The sequence below is a fragment of the Saccostrea cucullata genome, unplaced genomic scaffold (assembly GCF_032062105.1).
Source record: "Saccostrea cucullata isolate Sc308-1 unplaced genomic scaffold, CSIRO_AGI_Scuc_v1 ctg616, whole genome shotgun sequence".
Classification (NCBI taxonomy): Eukaryota; Metazoa; Mollusca; class Bivalvia; order Ostreida; family Ostreidae; genus Saccostrea; species Saccostrea cuccullata.
Window position 1 is genome coordinate 24,440 of NW_026929709.1, and position 17,082 is coordinate 41,521.

At 35.3% G+C, this 17,082-nt stretch overlaps 1 protein-coding gene and 2 long non-coding RNA genes across 3 annotated transcripts; 1 reads left to right on the plus strand and 2 right to left on the minus strand.

Annotated features, from left to right (window-relative positions):
• Positions 1–1,005: 1,005 nt before the first annotated feature.
• Positions 1,006–5,914, minus strand: LOC134281921 (uncharacterized). The gene is made up of 3 exons (XR_009995192.1): positions 5,802–5,914; positions 4,985–5,059; positions 1,006–1,209 (listed from the first exon to the last, which is right to left on the minus strand). It is a non-coding gene; the product is annotated as an uncharacterized LOC134281921 (long non-coding RNA).
• Positions 5,915–12,700: 6,786 nt separating this feature from the next.
• Positions 12,701–15,035, plus strand: LOC134281899 (uncharacterized). Its single transcript, XM_062764327.1, has 2 exons — positions 12,701–13,167; positions 13,277–15,035. Exons 1-2 carry the CDS (start codon positions 13,045–13,047, stop codon positions 14,156–14,158), a joined length of 1,005 nt encoding a protein of 334 aa, XP_062620311.1. The 5' UTR covers positions 12,701–13,044; the 3' UTR covers positions 14,159–15,035.
• A 468-nt stretch (positions 15,036–15,503) lies between these two features.
• Positions 15,504–16,672, minus strand: LOC134281900 (uncharacterized). The gene is made up of 4 exons (XR_009995187.1): positions 16,455–16,672; positions 16,289–16,344; positions 15,709–15,860; positions 15,504–15,577 (listed from the first exon to the last, which is right to left on the minus strand). It is a non-coding gene; the product is annotated as an uncharacterized LOC134281900 (long non-coding RNA).
• Positions 16,673–17,082: the final 410 nt, after the last annotated feature.

Consider the following 17,082-nt stretch of genomic DNA (forward strand, 5'->3'; position numbering starts at 1 on the left):
TTGGTTTGTTTTGTCTCAACAATCTATAGTCATTTTTGTCAACACTCAGACTAAGTAGCTGAAGTTAAAATAGCCATAGCCTGAGAATCTTATGATACCGTATAAGCAGAAATTTCATCGAGGAATTACTGTAAACCAACTTTTATTCGCGTGCGAGAAATTTTCGCGAAGTTCGCGAGAGCCTTGTCATCGCGAATATTTCTCGCCGTGAATCGGTCTTTAAAGTCTCTGTGTACACTAATAACAGATCCAAAATCGGCTTGATCACGAAAATTAATTGTCGCAAACTAGTTTTCCCCTGGTAAATCGCGAAATAAAGTCGCCGCGAATAAAAGTTGGTTTACAGTAATTTTGACATTATTAGCGATGATGTTGAGATCGCTAAAATTGAATATCGCTAAAAATTAATTCACTTTTTATTTGTAATAGCTTCTTTAGTGAGCATTTTAAACTTGCTAAAATTGCATCTTGCTAAAAATATAAAACCATTTTTTGAGGACATTGCTAAATTTGCCTCCTGCTAAAATTTCCTTTTATAGGGTATGTTGTCTCTATGACCCATGAGCCTATTGTCTTAAAAGTTAGGCTTTGAAATTTTAATTTGTAATTATTCTGTTTTACATTTTTTTTCTGTGCCGAAAGTTAATCACCATTTTCAAGCATGTAAATAATCTTCTTTGATAATAGGAGGATTTAGGATTGCTATCATAGCCAAAAATTGTCTATTTTCTCTGTGATGTTGCATCTGTATATCTAATGCCCCGTGTCACAGCAGGTGTGGGGCACGATAAAGATCCCTCCCTGCTGAAAGGCCGTAAGTGCCGAGCATAGGCCTAAATTTGCAGCCCTTCACCGGCAATGGTGACATCTGCATATCAGTGAAATATTCTGGAGAGGGACATTAAACAGTATACAATCAACCAATCAATCTAATATCTGGAATGCATGCTTGAATAAATGTTTGAGCATTAAAAAATATTCTGCTACCTATTACATATATGCATTTATATGATTCGTGGTCATATAAATTTATTTTGTAATTTTTGATGCATTATATACAAATTTGGTCATTGTATATTTATTTTCATTTTATAGTTTTTTATTTTTAGATTCATTTTTGATTTAGCATTATTTTTATTATGAGGTATATAGTTTTTGCTTTGTCCTTCTGTCTGTCAGTTAATCTTTGTTTGTCCGCAAAAACTTTTACTTTGTCCATAATTATACCCCACACAACTAGTTGCATGAGGTATAATGTTTTTATACCCCACGCAACTAGTTGCGTGACGTATAATGTTTTTGACCCGTCCGTCAGAGTGTCAGTCAGTCAGTCAATCAGTCAGTCAGTCCTTTTTAGCTCACCTGAGCCAAAGGCTCAAGTGAGCTTTTCTGATCACAATTTGTCCGTTGTCTGTCGTTGTCGGAGTTGTCATCATTGTTGTCGGTGTTGTCGTTGTTGTAAACTTTTCACATTTTCGACTTCTTCTCAAGAACCACTTGGCCAATTTCAACCAAACTTGCCACAAAGCATCCTTGGGTAAAGGGGATTCAAGTTTGTTCAAATGAAGGGCCACGCCCTTTTTCAAGGGGAGATAATTATGATTTAGAGAAAAATTAATGGCATTTTTAAAAAATCTTCTTCTCAAAAACCACTTGGCCAGGAAAGATGAAATTCATGTGGAATCATCCTCAGGTAGTGTACATTCAAGTTTGTTCAAATCATGACCCCCGGGGCTAGGGTGGGGCCAAAATGGCCGACCCAAGTTTTACATAGGAAGATATAGGAAAAATCTTTAAAAATCTTCTTCTCAAGAACCACTGGGCCAGGAAAGATAAAACTCATGTGGAATCATCATCAGGTAGTGTAGATTCAAGTTTGCCCAAATCATGACCCTCGGGGCTAGGGTGGGGCCAAAATGGCTGACCCAAGTTTTAAATAGTAAAATATAGGAAAAATCTTTAAAAATCTTCATCTCAAGAACCACTGGGCCAGGAAAGATGAAATTCATGTGGAATCATCCTCAGGTAGTGTAGATTCAAGTTTGTTCAAATCATGACCCCCGGGGCTAGGGTGGGGCCAAAATGGCCGACCCAAGTGTTACATAGGAAGATATAGGAAAAATCTTTAAAAATCTTCTTCTCAAGAACCACTGGGCCAGGAAAGATGAAACTCATGTGGAATCATCCTCAGGTAGTGTAGATTCAAGTTTGTTCAAATCATGACCCCCAGGGCTAGGGTGGGGCCAAAGTGGCCGACCCAAGTTTTACATAGGAAGATATAGGAAAAATCTTTAAAAATCTTCTTCTCAAGAACCACTGGGCCAGGAAAGATGAAACTCATGTGGAATCATCCTCAGGTAGTGTAGATTCAAGTTTGTTCAAATCATGACCCCCAGGGCAAGGGTGGGGCCAAAATGGCCAACCCAAGTTTTACATAGGAAGATATAGGAAAAATCTTTAAAAATCTTCTTCTCAAGAACAACTGGGCCAGGAGAGATGACATTCATGTGGAACCATCTTCAGGTAGTGTAGATTCAAGTTTGTTCAAATCATGACCCCCAGGGCTAGGGTGGAGCCAAAATGGCCGACCCAAGTTTTACATAGGGATTTATAGGGAAACCTTTTAAAATCTTCTTTTCAAGTACTTCAAAGCTATGATTAGTGATATTAATATGGAACCATCTTCAGGTAGTGTAGATTCAAGTTTGTTCAAATCATGGCCCCCGGGGCTAGAGTGGGGCCAAAATGGCCAACCCAAGTTTTACATAGGAAGATATAGGAAAAATCTTTAAAAATCTTATTCTCAAGAACCACTGGGCCAGGAAAGATGAAACTCATGTGGAATCATCCTCAGGTAGTGTACATTCAAGTTTGTTCAAATCATGACCCCCGGGGCTAGGGTGGGGCCAAAATGGCCGACCCAAGTTTTACATTGAAAGATATAGGAAAAATCTTTAAAAATCTTCTTCTCAAGAACCACTTGGCCAGGAGAGATGAAACTCATGGAATCATTGTCAGATTGTGTATATTCAAGTTTGTTCAAATCATGACCCCCAGGGCTAGAGTGGAGCCAAAATGGCCGACCCAAGTTTTACATAGGGATTTATAGGGAAACCTTTAAAAATCTTCTTTTCAAGTACTTCAAAGCTATGATTAGTGATATTAATATTAGTGATGGAACGATTGTCGGCGACAATCGATTGTCGGTCGTTAGAAGCTCTTCGATGCTACTAATCGATTATAAAATAAATGTCGCCGACATCGCTAACAAAACATAAATTTGTTATACTTTAATTTTATTACCAAATCCAAGTGCAAAGAGCATAAAAGTAGTGATGAATGTTGAAAACATGGAAGGATCCCGTGTCTTGTTGATACTTTTACCGCCATGATTAAATATGGGGTTAGACTAATACCAGGAAACGGTTATATTGCAAGTAAAGGAAAACATAATTAGTCTAGTCAATCTTTATTTTAATTATAATCATAAACACAAGTCTAACTTCTGGATACTTACTTTTAAAACTTGCAATTTTAACTAATTAAAACTAATTTTAAGAAATAAATACGTAGGCTACATGTATTAAATGAAAGGTGGGCTAATATCAGTAAAATACCCATTACATGGACTTGATAAAAAAAATCCCTTTCTGTTTCAATAGTCCTATATTGTTTAAAGTAAACAAAATATTATTTTCCACTTTTTAAAAAAGAAATTTCAATTAACATCTTTGAATATTTTATGTAAGTAAATGGTTTTTTTTTTGTAAAAGTCTGACAGAAATCTGAATAAGTTTTAACTTTTCTATATTAATTTCATTAAAGTTCAAAATTCCGATTATGATCGATTATTAATCGATTATGCCCAGCCGATTATTACCGATTATCGATTCTGATTTATTTCCGATTCCCCATCACTAATTAATATGGAAAACATCTTCAGGTAGTGTAGATTCTAGTTTGTTCAAATCATGAACCCCTTGGGGGGTTAAAATTCAAGCCCCCCCCCCCCCCCCCAGTAAACTTTCAGTTCTGATCTGATATGTGCTTTTTCCTAGCCAATGTGCTCAGGTGAGCGCTGTGGCCCCTGGGCCTCTTGTTTTTTTGTCAGCGCAACTCCTCATAAACCCCTGCACAGAATTTCGTCAAACTTTGCAGGTATTTAGGACACAATGTGTACATGTGCTTATTACCAGGAAATCCCGATTCCATTATTTTTTCCGGGAATTTCCGCACTTTTCAACTTAGGCATTTGGCCATACCTTGAATATAGAGATGAACAGTTTGTCAGTGCAACTCCTCATAAATCGCTGCACAGAATTTCGTCAAACTTTGCAGATATTTAGGACACAATATGTAGATGTGCATATTACCAGGAAATTTCGATTCTTTATTTTTTCCGGGAATTTCCGCACTAAAAACTTAGGTTTTTGGCCATACCTTTTATACAGTTTGTCAGCACAACTCCTCATAAACCGCTGCATAGAATTTCGTCAAACTTTGCAGGTATTTAGGACACAATGTGTAGATGTGCATATTACCAGGAAATTCCGATTCCTTTATTTTTTCTTAGAATTTCCACACTTTTCAACTTAGATTTTTGGCCATACCTTGAATATACAGATGAACATTTTGTCAGTACGACCCCTCATAAACCGCTGCACAGAATTTCGTCAGACTTGGCAGATATTTAAGACACAATGTATAGATGTGCATTTTACCAGGAAATTCCGAATCCTTTATTTTTCTGGGAATTTCCGCACTTTACAACTTAGATTTTTGGGGATATCTTGAATATAGTGATGAACAGTTTGTCAGCGCAACTCCTCATAAACCGCTGCACAGAATTTCATCAAACTTTGCAGATATTTAGGACACAATGTGTAGATGTGCATATTACCGGGAAATTCCGATTCTTTCATTTTTTCCGGGATTTTCAGCACTTTGAGTTTTGGGGGAGCGTGGGGTATGTGAGCTTGCTCACTTTTTCTTTCATTTTTGATTGGTTGAGAATTTGGCTTTCATATTTCACGTTTATTCCTATTGACAAGACCTTTCTCTAGGTACATGTATACATGTATATGTACAATGGGTTTGATATAAAAAAACCTTCTTTTTTAATGTCGTTAAAGCTAAAACACTTATTTAATAGAATATTCCCAAGAAAAGGCATAAAGAATTTCGGTTTACGGAAGTGGATTGAAATGCAGTTTGAAATTTGAATTTCAATCCAATGTTTTTTCGGCCGTCCGCGTCGTATAAAACGCGGACGGCCGAGAAAACATTGATGTTTTCTCCGATGTCGGCATTGAGTGTATTGCAGACGGCTGAGAAAACATTGGATTGAAATGCAACTTTCATGAAAGCATTTCAATCCACCTAGGTTTTTCACCGAGGGAAAGTCTTAATCAAATGGTTCATCAAAAAGGCCAGTAGATATTATTACAATTTCTGTATTATATACATTCAACTCTCTTCATGAATGTGTAACTAATCTGTAAAGTCCACTGTGGGCATAATCAGGAAAATATGCCCCCCGCCCCTTTCAAATAAATCATAGCCATTTCACTCTTTTCGTGTTATTTGCCTTGATACGATATGTTATACATGTATATGTACAATGGGTTAGATATACAAACCTTCTTTTTTAATGTTGTTAAAGCTAATACACTTTTTTCATAAATGTGTGACTAATCTGTAAAGTCCACTGTGGGCATAATCAGAAAAATATGCTCCCCCCTTCAAATAAATCACAGCCATTTCACTCTTTTCGTGTTAATTGCCTTTATACGATATGTTACATATGTACCATCAAATTTTACCTTGTGACTTTGGAGTCTGAACCAGTTTAACAAAATTTTAACCACGGCCCTAACTTTTGAACAGTGGAGACTAAGGCCTTTCATTCTTCACAAATGTAATCCTTGTGACAAGACCTTTCATTTGAAATCAACAACTTTGACCTTGACCTATAGTAGTTTGACCAACTTAAAAAAAACTTTAACCTTGGATATAAGTTTTAAACAGTTAGGGTTAGGGCTTTCATACTTCACACTGTAATTTTTGTGACAAGGCCTTCCTTTACATACAATGTACCAACAAATTTGACCCTTTGACCTTGAAATTTGGCCTACTTAAAAAAAAATTTAACCTTGGCCATTTCTTTTGAACAGGAGGTGCGAGGGCTTTCATTTTTAACAAGTGTATTTCTTGTAAGAAGACTTTACTTTGGGTACCAACATATTTGATTTGCGTTTGAGAAAGTTCAACCTAGTTTCCATACGGGGAAACCGGTGTTTTACAAACACATCTTGATTTATAATTTGCAACAATTTTAGATGCATGTGTATGGTTGCAGTAAATGATATTTTAGAGCTATTGCACAGTTGATGAACTGAGTTCTTGTACATGTAATAAAGGAAAAGGAAACATTTTCCTAATAGCGTAAACTTTTTAATGCTTTTTAGGTCACCTGAGTAAACTCAGATGACCTATTGCTATCTGTTTTCGTCCTTCATGTGTCGTGTCTTAACATTTGAACATTTTCAGATTCTTCTCTACAATCGCTCAACCAATTCTGGCACAAAGCATTATTGGGTGAAGGGGAACAAAAATTTGAATTTGATTTCCCTGCCCCCTTGGGGCCTGAGGGATGGGGCCTAAACCATGAGAATTAATGCAATCTTTAAAAATCTTCTTCTTTACCCCAGGACATCAAGCAGTCTAACCGTTGGCATGATTGTAATGAGCATTGAGTCCTCTACCAAAATTGTGAAATTCATGACCCTAGGGTCAGGGGTTCTAGTGCTAGGGCGGGGCTAAATAGATTATATAGTGAAATAGCATTATTTCTTTGAAAATCTTTTTCTCTGCTCCTGGGCATTAAATAAACCAACCAAGTACATAGTTATGTTGAATAAGGCTGCCTCTTCCAAAATTGTGAATTTCATGGCCGCTTGGTGGGGAGTTCCTGTGTTAGGGCTGGGCTCTATTGATTATATAGTGAAAATGCATTAATTCTTTAAGTCTTCTTCTCTGCTCCTATTAAACCAATGAACTACGTACCCTGTTATGATGAGGAAGGATGCTTCTTCGCAATTGTGAATTTCATGGCCCCTGCTTCAGGGGTTCTGGCATTAGGGGGGAGGCTTTAATGATCTTATATTGTGAAAATGCATGAATTCTTTGGAAATCTTTTTTCCTTTATTGCTCCTGGGAATTATGCCAATGATCTAAGTACATATTTATGATGAAGAAATGTGCCTCTTCCAAAATGGTCAATTTCAGGGCCCTTGGGTCAGGGGTACCACGGGAGGGGGTAACATAGTCTGAAAATAAACTAATGCTTTGAAATCTGCTCTTTGGTATTAATCAATCATTATACCCCCGCAAACGAAGTTTAGGGGGGTATATTGGAATCAGCATGTCCGTCTGTCCGTCTGTCTGTCTGTCTGTCTGTAGACAAGATTTTGTCCGGACCGTTTCTCAGAAACTATTGGATGGATTTGTCTGAAAATTTGTACACTTATTATTCACCATATGAAGTTGTGCACCTGGTATTTTCATCATGATTGGGTAATTTTTCTGCATTTTACAGGTGTTTTTTCTTTTTTATTTTATGGTTTTGTTTGGCTCATAACTAGAAAACTATTAGACTGACAATCATCAAACTTGAACAGTTTATGCATCTTGGGTAGAAGGTGTGTCACGACCTATTTTAAGGTCACCGTGACCTTTAATTTAAGTGAAATTTTAAAAAGAAACCTGTCTTTTACTATTGAATTACACAATCCCAAAAATGTAAGAGTGTTTCTGTATCCCTGTTTAAAAAATGTTAAATTAAGAAAATAATATATTTTCATTATATACTTTACAGCAATCCATATCAAATGTTATAAGAGATAATCTACCTCTCCCAAGGGTATAATTATCAAGCACTGGTCAAGGAGAATTTTGATAACAGAAAATTGCATCCCTTGGCATTTATCAGTGGACATGCATCCAGTCAAAGATTAATTAATGAGTTCAATGTAGAAAGCTAGCTCTCTCAATCATTTCTGTTAGCTGTTATCTCTGATTAAGGTCCTTTGGGAATTAGACAGAGGAACTGCTGGTCAGTTTAAATAGCATATGTCATTTGATGGCCAGCCTTCTATTTCTAAAATCAATTTGTTATAGATTAAGTTTTTAATACTAATTAGTTAAATTGATATATTTTTAAAAAATTAAAATATCAAGTTACAAATTTCAGAGCATCATGTCCCACATGAAAGATACATGCATATGTGTTTGTTTGTGGGGGAGGAGCATTTGTCAAGCTATAATGCAACCATTTGATGATTATTTGTTATAATTAATGCTTACACCACAGGAGATGTTTAAACAAATATCAAAAGGAAAAAAAAAATTATGGAAATCCTTTTAAAGGTTGCCATGATTTCCTCACATTCAAAACTGTTTATATTAATTGAATGAACAATATTTGAATGGAGTATCATGCTGTGTTGGGCACTTTATTATTTTTAAAATGAATTTGATATAAAGTTTAGATTAATTTGATTCTGTATAATATTTCTTTTTGCAACAATTATTTTCCGGCGTAGCATGACAATTAATTGCAATTTCTTTTTTTAATGAAATTAAAAAAAAAAACTGTTACAGTGTATTAGTATTGATGTTTTATTTGGTTGCACCTTAGATTCATAAACTGAAAAAAATTAATGAGCATGCAATTATATTTTCACCGCAATTATATTTTCACTTGATTTGTTTTAAGACAATAGTAAACACCTTTTAATAGATCCATAAAATATTTGTGAATTGGCACCTACTCTGAAAAAACACAGCGGGGGTATTTGTCCCTATTGGACAGTTCTAGTTTATAATGAAATAAAATTTATGATAAAATTTCCATTGAAATATGTGGCCCCACCGTCATTGGTTCCTGTGGGGTAGGTGCACAACTGGTTATGAAGCGGAAATGCATTTCTCTTTGTTACTCTGATCTACCTCTGGGTATTAAGTAAATAAAGTAAGCATGCTAAGTGTATAGTTAAGATAAACAATGGTGCTTCTTTCAAAATTGTGAAATTCATGGCTTTTGGTTTAAAACACATTTTTTTTTACCAAATTCAATTGTTTAAAAGTTGTTACATGATACTCTGGTGACCTATAAAGCCTATGGGCCTCTTGTTTAAGCTAAATTTTCATGTTACCCATGGACCTCTTAATAGGTCTGATGACACATTTCTTGTATTTCTTTATTCTGAATGTTGATTTATCAAAAATCATGAAAAATGATTCATAACTGTTCTGTTATGAATTCTAGATTGTTTTCAAAAGTCTCCATGCGCGGATCCAGAGGGGGGTCCGAACTTGAAAACGCGGATCTGTAAGTTGGTATCACAGGTGTTTGAGGACAGAACACCTATCCCCCCCCCCCACAATGGTCGACCAAAGTTTTACATACTAGTAGATTGAAATATATAGGGAAATTCTTTAATAATCTTCTTCTCAAGAATAACAAAGCCATGATTGGTCATTTTTATATGGAAGCATCCTCAGGTAGTGTAGATTCAAGTTTGTTCAAATCATGACCTCCAGGGGTAGGGCGGGGCCACAATGACCGACTAAAGTTTTACATAGAAATATATAGGAAAATTCTTTAAAAATCTTCTTCTCAAGATTAGCAAAGCCATGATTGAGTATATTTTTATGGAACATCCTCGGTTTGTGTAGAATCAAATTTGTTCCCGGGGATTGGACGGGGCCATACTGGCCAATCAAAGTTTAAAATAGAAATATATAGTAAAAATCTTCTCAAGAATATCAAAGCCATGATTGGTCATACATGTATTTATATGGAAGCATTCTTAGGTAGTGTAGATTCAAGTTTGTGCAAATCATACCCTCTCCCCTTTAAGGAATGGTTGGGACTACTTTTCAAAAATAAACTAATGTCTGCTTTTATGCTAGCCACAGTACTCAGGTGAGCGATGTGGCTCATGGGTCTCTTGTTTTAAATAAGGAGTAACTGTCTAGATTTTTGGTTTTATATTGTGATCAATAAATTTTGCTAGTGCCGATAATTTGCATAAATGCTGAAGATGTAAAGTGTTTGGTTTGATCATCATAAAATTAAAAAACCAGACAGACAGTAATTCCTCATATTATTATTTCCCTGAACTTCGATACAATAAAAACAAGCAAATTCAAAGAATTGTGGCCCCCTGCTTTCGGTGTCTTTGTGGATGAGATGTCATTTTTATGGCATATTTTGTAAAATATGAACGCCCTAGCAGATGTCATTTAGAAATTATCACCGAAGTTTATTTCTTTGAAAAGTAAGGTCAATCGTGAAAGTCAAGGGGCCAGAATTCATAGCATAGCAAATATCTTGAAATAGGTAATGCACATCTCAAAAAATATAAAAATTTTATCTCTTCTCAATCAAAATTTATAAGGAAAAAGATGTGTTTGTGAGACACTGATGCCCCCATATGGCAACATAGCGAAGATTAAACTTTTCTTAAATGCAAATTAAATATATTGGTACCCAAAGTAGGGTCTTCTCACGTAAAGTACGAATGTGCAGTATGAAAGCCCAAACATTACCTGTTCAAAAATTATGGCCAGGGATAAGTTTTTGAAAAGTAGGTCAAAGGTCAAAGTTTTGGGTTTCTTAAGAAAGGTCTTGTTACAAGTATTACATATGTGAGGTATGAAAGTCCTACCCCTAACAGTTCAAAAGGTATGGCCAGGGTTAAAGTTTTTTAAAAAGAAGGCCAAAGTCAAAGGGTTAAAGGTCTTCTCACAAGGAATACATATGTGAAGTGTGAAAACCCTAGCCTTTATCATCCAAAGGTTATGGTCAAGGTTAATTTTTTATAAATACAAAAATCTCAAAGGTCAAAAGGTCAAAGTTGTTGGTATCGTATATAAGGTCTTGCCACAAGGATTACATATGTGAAGTATGAAAGCCCTAGCCTTTACCGTTCAAAAGAAATGGTCAAGGTTAAAGTTTTTCCATAAGTACAAAAATCTCAAAGGTCAAGGTCAAAAGGTCAAAGTTGTTGGTATCCTATAAAAGGTCTTGCCACAGGAATTACATATGTCCTAGCCCTTACCATTCAAAAATGATGGTCAAGGTTAAAGTTGTTTTTTTTTTTTTGTAAGTACGGATATCTCCAAGGTCAAAAGGTCAAAGTTGATTGTATCCAGTAAAAGGTCTTCTCACAAGGATTGAATGTATACAGAATGAAAGTCCTAGTACCTACCGTTCAAAAGTTATGGCCAAGGTTAAAGTTTTTTCATAAGTATGGAAATTTCCAAGGTCAAGGTCAAAGTTGTCGGTATTCAATGAATGGAATGCCACAAAGAATATATATGTGAAATATGAAAGTCCTAGTACCGTTGAAAAGTAATGGTCAAAGTTAGAGTTTGGAATTTGTGTGTAAAAGTGGGTCAAACTCCAAGGTCATAAGGTCAAATTTAGTGGTATTCAAAGAAAGGTCTTGTCCTAAGAAATGCACCTGTGAAATATAAAATTCATACCTTCACTAAATCAAAAGTTATGGACAAGGTTAAAGTTTTTGTGACAGACAGCTACAGACTGACGAACGAGTGAGATTTAATGTCCCCTCGCTTTCGGGAAAGCGGGGGACAATAACCAATAATAAGAAATCTCAGCATCCTCGCCAGGTGTATAACTAAGCAAAAAGCAGCGAAAAAGCATGCAGTTCCATCACGTGATGAGCAAATCGCTTTATGGGGTTATAAAGCCGTTACCTTGTTTGTAGTTATAACCGAGAAAGATGTTGGAAACTTTAAATGTATGCAAATCAACTCCTGGGTCAAGGCCGAAAACAAAATTCTTGGTATCCAAAGGAATGCATCGTCACAAAAAATGCATCTGTGAAATACTAGTATGAACAGTACTAACTGTTCAAAAGTTATTACCAAGAATAATTTTAAGTTTGTCAAACCCCAAGGTAAAAGTTATTTATATTCATAAAAGGTCTTTTTACAATGAATGCACTTGAAATATAAAAGCAACTACACCACTGGTTCAAATCAATGGCCACGGCTGGATAAAAATGGGTCAAATTCAAAGGTCACAAGGTAAAATTTGGCGGTACCCTAGCTAAGAAAGGTCTTGTCACAAGGAATACACCTGTGAAATATGAAATCTATAGCTCCATGCACTCAAAAGTAATGGTCAAGGTTCAATTTTTTCCGGACAACAGACAGATAGGCGGACGGACAGGGCAAAAACTTGATCTTCGATTACGGGGGCATAAAAAATTTCCTAATTTCTAAACGTATGTAAATCTTCTGTCTAAATCCTATAAAATGTTGTTTACTGCGGTTCCCTCATGTTTATTGTAACATATGCTCATTAATGATATATATATCTTTCCAATTCATTCAGATTGCTTAAGGCTATATATGTATATTTGTAGTTACTCATAATTATCGCTTGGCGTATTCACAATTATCAGTCCGACTGTGAGGAGTATATAGCGATTTGAATTTTCTCAGTATAAATTTATGATCAGTAAGTAAGTTTAAAACTACTAATTTTAAAATATGCTACTTTAGTCGTTGATATTCACATTCATGTATTACATTTGACAACTTGTGGGTATTAACGTTAATTACAACGTTTTTTTTTAGAAAGTGACAGAGTTCGGAATGACACCTGGTTAGTAAATTTCATACCTGGCAACCAGGTATCACTCCGAACCCTGTCATCACTAAAAAACTTTGTAAATAACGTTCATACCACCAATTTATTCGCTACTCAAAAGCAAATTCCGAGTTCGATCAATTTGTAAGCGTCGCAGGCTATTGACAGATACGTTGATGTTACAGGGACTTCAACAACCCTGGTTAACGTCGTCATTTCATAAATTCCATGGTAGTTATAACGACCTTGTTATCTGATATAACCTATCATTGGATTGTAATGTTTTATATCAATTGTTAGGCGTTCTTATACTGAATTTGACATGCTGAGTATATTTGTACTATTTCGCAGACTGAATGTGGAAGCAAGTCCAGAAATCCAGAAAAACATTGCTATGGTGTGTCGCTCTCTTCACTGTTTCTATGGTGATTCTTGTAAACGTCACCAGTAAATGTAGCTTACGGGCAAATCTCACCTGGGTATGATGAAATAATTCAATATTACTCCTTTACAGTAAAAACTATATGGCCCTTTTCACTCCTTATGTAAAACTCGATTTTAACATGTTAATATTTTTCACAATTTCAGATGAAATATCAAATATTTGGGAAACAGAGATTGACCACAGAGATGACGATAAAAATACACGAAAATATGACAATCATAACAGCATTCTGGGACCTCGGGAGTTTTCGAAAAGGGAACGGGTCACTCGAATACTCGGCCATCGATTACATGGACTGGTCTTCTGTATTTCAGAGGATGGTCAACCCGCTGGTTGTGTACACCGATTGTTTGAACTTTAAAATGATAATGGAAAAATATCGAGAAAGTTTTCCAAATAAAACCAAAGTCATAATTATAGAACGGCGAAAATTCTGGTCTTTCCAAATCGTAAACAATATTAGTTCAGTGTTTGAACAGCCAGACTATCCAAATTTTTACCCTAATACGGTACTTCCGGAATATTCTGCATGTCAGCACACTAAGTTCGCCGTTGTTGCAGACGCCTTGAAGAGGGATATTTTTCGTACAGAGTTTTACGCATGGCTAGATATTGGCTACTTTCGTGATATCGTCTGTGACGAGCATTATTTTCGACTAAATCCACCGCCATATATAGACAAAGGCCGACTCTGTATGACCAAAATTAATGAATTTAGTAGCAATATATCTATGGAGTCTATATTCAAAGAAAACGAGGTTTGGGTAGGAGGAGGCATGTTAGTAGCGACCAAAAATATTTTTCTGAAGTTTGAAAAATTATATAAAAGATCTGTCGAATTCTTCTTAAATCTTAAAATAATGAACTCGGATCAGCAAATTATCTATGGATTGTATAGTAAAGCGGGCCGGAAACATTTAAAACCGGATGTGGAACTACAATTATTTTCTCCTGTTGATTCGCAGAGAGTCGGTACAGATAATGTTTGGTTTTACTTAGGTTACCTTTGTCGTGAATATGTCTGATGTTATACATTTAGTGATCCAGTTCGAGGGCAAGTAGCTGCAGAACTGTAGCTCTCCGAAAAAATATATTGACAATCCTGTCTGTCAATACATTTTTCGGAGAGCTACAGTTCTGCAGCTAGAGGGCAAGATTTGTTTCGTCGGACCCAAAAACCAAACTGTCTGACTATACCGTTAGGACGGAGGCAGCAGACAGTTTGGTTCGAGGGACGACAAAATGCATTTTGCCCGAGAACATAGCCAATAAATGTTTTGTTATACCTTTCATTTAAATTTTTTTTACATATATGTACATGTATTTTGTACTGTCTTTAGTGATGTAAACGCAGGTTCCTCGCTGTTGATTAACAACGTATGAAAATGAGATTAAGCTCCGCCCATTCTGTGACATAAGCGGTCCAACATCTCATCGACCTGTCCAACATCTCACTCAGCGGTCAAACATCGATTTTTTATGCCCGCTCAGCAAAACATTTGAAATGTTAGACTTTTTTCGTATACATTTATATAGGAACAATTTTTTAAAGGTATAACAACTTATTTTATATACTTTCAGGTAAATTACTTGAATCTGACTCGTCGAGAAACATTTGTTTAAAAACATTGTTATACCTTTACACCCCGAAATAGGATTTTCGAGTTCGTTTGTTTGTTGTTGTTTTTTTCTATTTTGGCTTGACAAGTTTTTTTTCAGGTAGGTTAATTTTTCACTGCCCCCCCCCCTTTTCAAAAACGATCGATGCTATATATGTCACTGCACCTAGCATTTTTATTCTAAATACCCGGTATAGTTTTAAAATGTTATGAATTGTAACCAGAACTAGTTTAATTTTAATTATCAGGAGAACTGTAAACCGAATCCGCTTCCTTTTACTTTGCTATTACGGACTGCTGACTAAAAGAAATATAGATATGTTTGTACATTTAAACTAGAGGTACTGTGAGCAATGAGCTCACTAAATGATACCCCCCGCCTCCCATATCGTTATAACTGATGACAAAGTCCATGTTTTGGCGTGGCCGGGAAACCCAAAATATGTGTCTGATCAAAAAGTAAAATAGGAGGTGTACAATGGCAATATGTAATAAAGATTCTGTGAAAGTTTCATTAAATTTCACTCAGTGGTATAAGAGGAGTTGCGGATAAGAGATGCATGGGTACCCTAGAGCGTAACAGACGAACGGACGGACAGACGTACAGACGGACGGAATTAACGATTACTATATATACCCTCCCGCTTTTCAAGCGGGGGGTATAATAATACATGGACTAGTATTTGAAGGAGAAAATTTTAAAACTTATGTATGGCTTCTGATCTTGTTTCCAAAATAAAAAAAACAAATGCACGTTGTCTGGGACTTTTATTTCTACTGCTTGTACAATTATTACAGTCTTCTGACACGAATAGAAGAATCAAACTGAAAAAAAGAGCATGTAAAATGTTAAGAAACACGGCTTTCATATTTAGCATTTTTGATCAAATTAATTATTTTTTATTAAATAGATCTTTCAAATAGATATTTTGACCAAATTATTCTCTACTTCTTACCTAGTTAACATATAGTTGAGGAATTTATTTATAGCAAAATATGTCACAGATGTCGCCATACTCCTCACAAAAGTGATCATAGTGTATACCCATTCCAAAGAGAAGCTCAAAACAATAGCTGACCGCCTCCATATTCCCCGTCACTTCACGTACTACAAGATGGTATGGGAGATAAAGAAACTTCAGGGTTTTGAATTACATAGTATAGAATGGATGCCATTTATTTAACAAGTGCTTAAAATTATACTTAAGATTAACATCCTTTTTTAAAAAAAAAAAATCTTTTTTGCATCTTGGTATTATCCAAGAGTCTTTGAATACTTCTATACGGTCTTGAAAAAAAAAAAAAAGAAATTTCTACCCCCATGAAGTACATAAATAAAATAATGAAGAACTTTGAAAAAATATCATGAGTAAACTCTGAGGATTCAGAAACATTTTGGGAGTACTTTCAATTACCCAACTTTTGATTTTTAAGACATGTTTAAGGATCGGACTACTTTAAATCTTATCAATTAAGGATCTTAATAAAAGATAATGAATTATAATAAGCTTACAAAACAATAAATAAAATTCTTACCAAACATTATTAGACAAGTTATTATATATAAAAATAAGTACTTGGTCATCTCGATTCTGCAAAAGAAAAGAAAAAGGTTTGAGAAAAAACATTACATCAATGCATATGGCTTAAATTTTAAATTTTTTTTTAGCTGAAAAGCAGAAAGGAAGAAATTCTAACTTACCTTAATTGTTCAAGTCGTTTCAGAGATGTCTTTTTAATGTATTTTCAATCCGAGCATTATATTTATACGTGCAATTATATTTGTTGTTGATAAAATAAAATATCGTAGAGTTCACAAAAATTATGCAAAAACATGGAGTGCGTATGTTAAATATTACTCATTCTAATAACGACATTAATATTATTTACAGAAAATTAAAGACAGACAAAGGAAAATGTATAAGAGCCTTGACGTGCATGTGCACACCGCAAGTTGTCAAGTTGACAAAACAATATTTCACGTTCACCCTAACCGTACGCAAGCCATTATAACATCATTAAACAAACACACAATCTGGCGCTTCTGTATACAGAGGTGTAAATAAAGTCATTTTTCTTTGTCTGAAAATCAATTTTTATTCCATTAAGAAATTGTTGACGTGTGCAATAGGGAGAGCCAGATTGTTGATGAAAGAAAGAAAGCGGGCGTATGGATAGGCATATTGCCCATGTATCATTTTGTCAACATCTATGGCACGCCAAATTCACAAAAATGAGCTAAACTAGTTTCACAGTCGATAAACTAGGTTTATCGGTTGTAAACTATAGTTCACGGACTGTAAACTATAGTTAACAACGTTAATCTATAT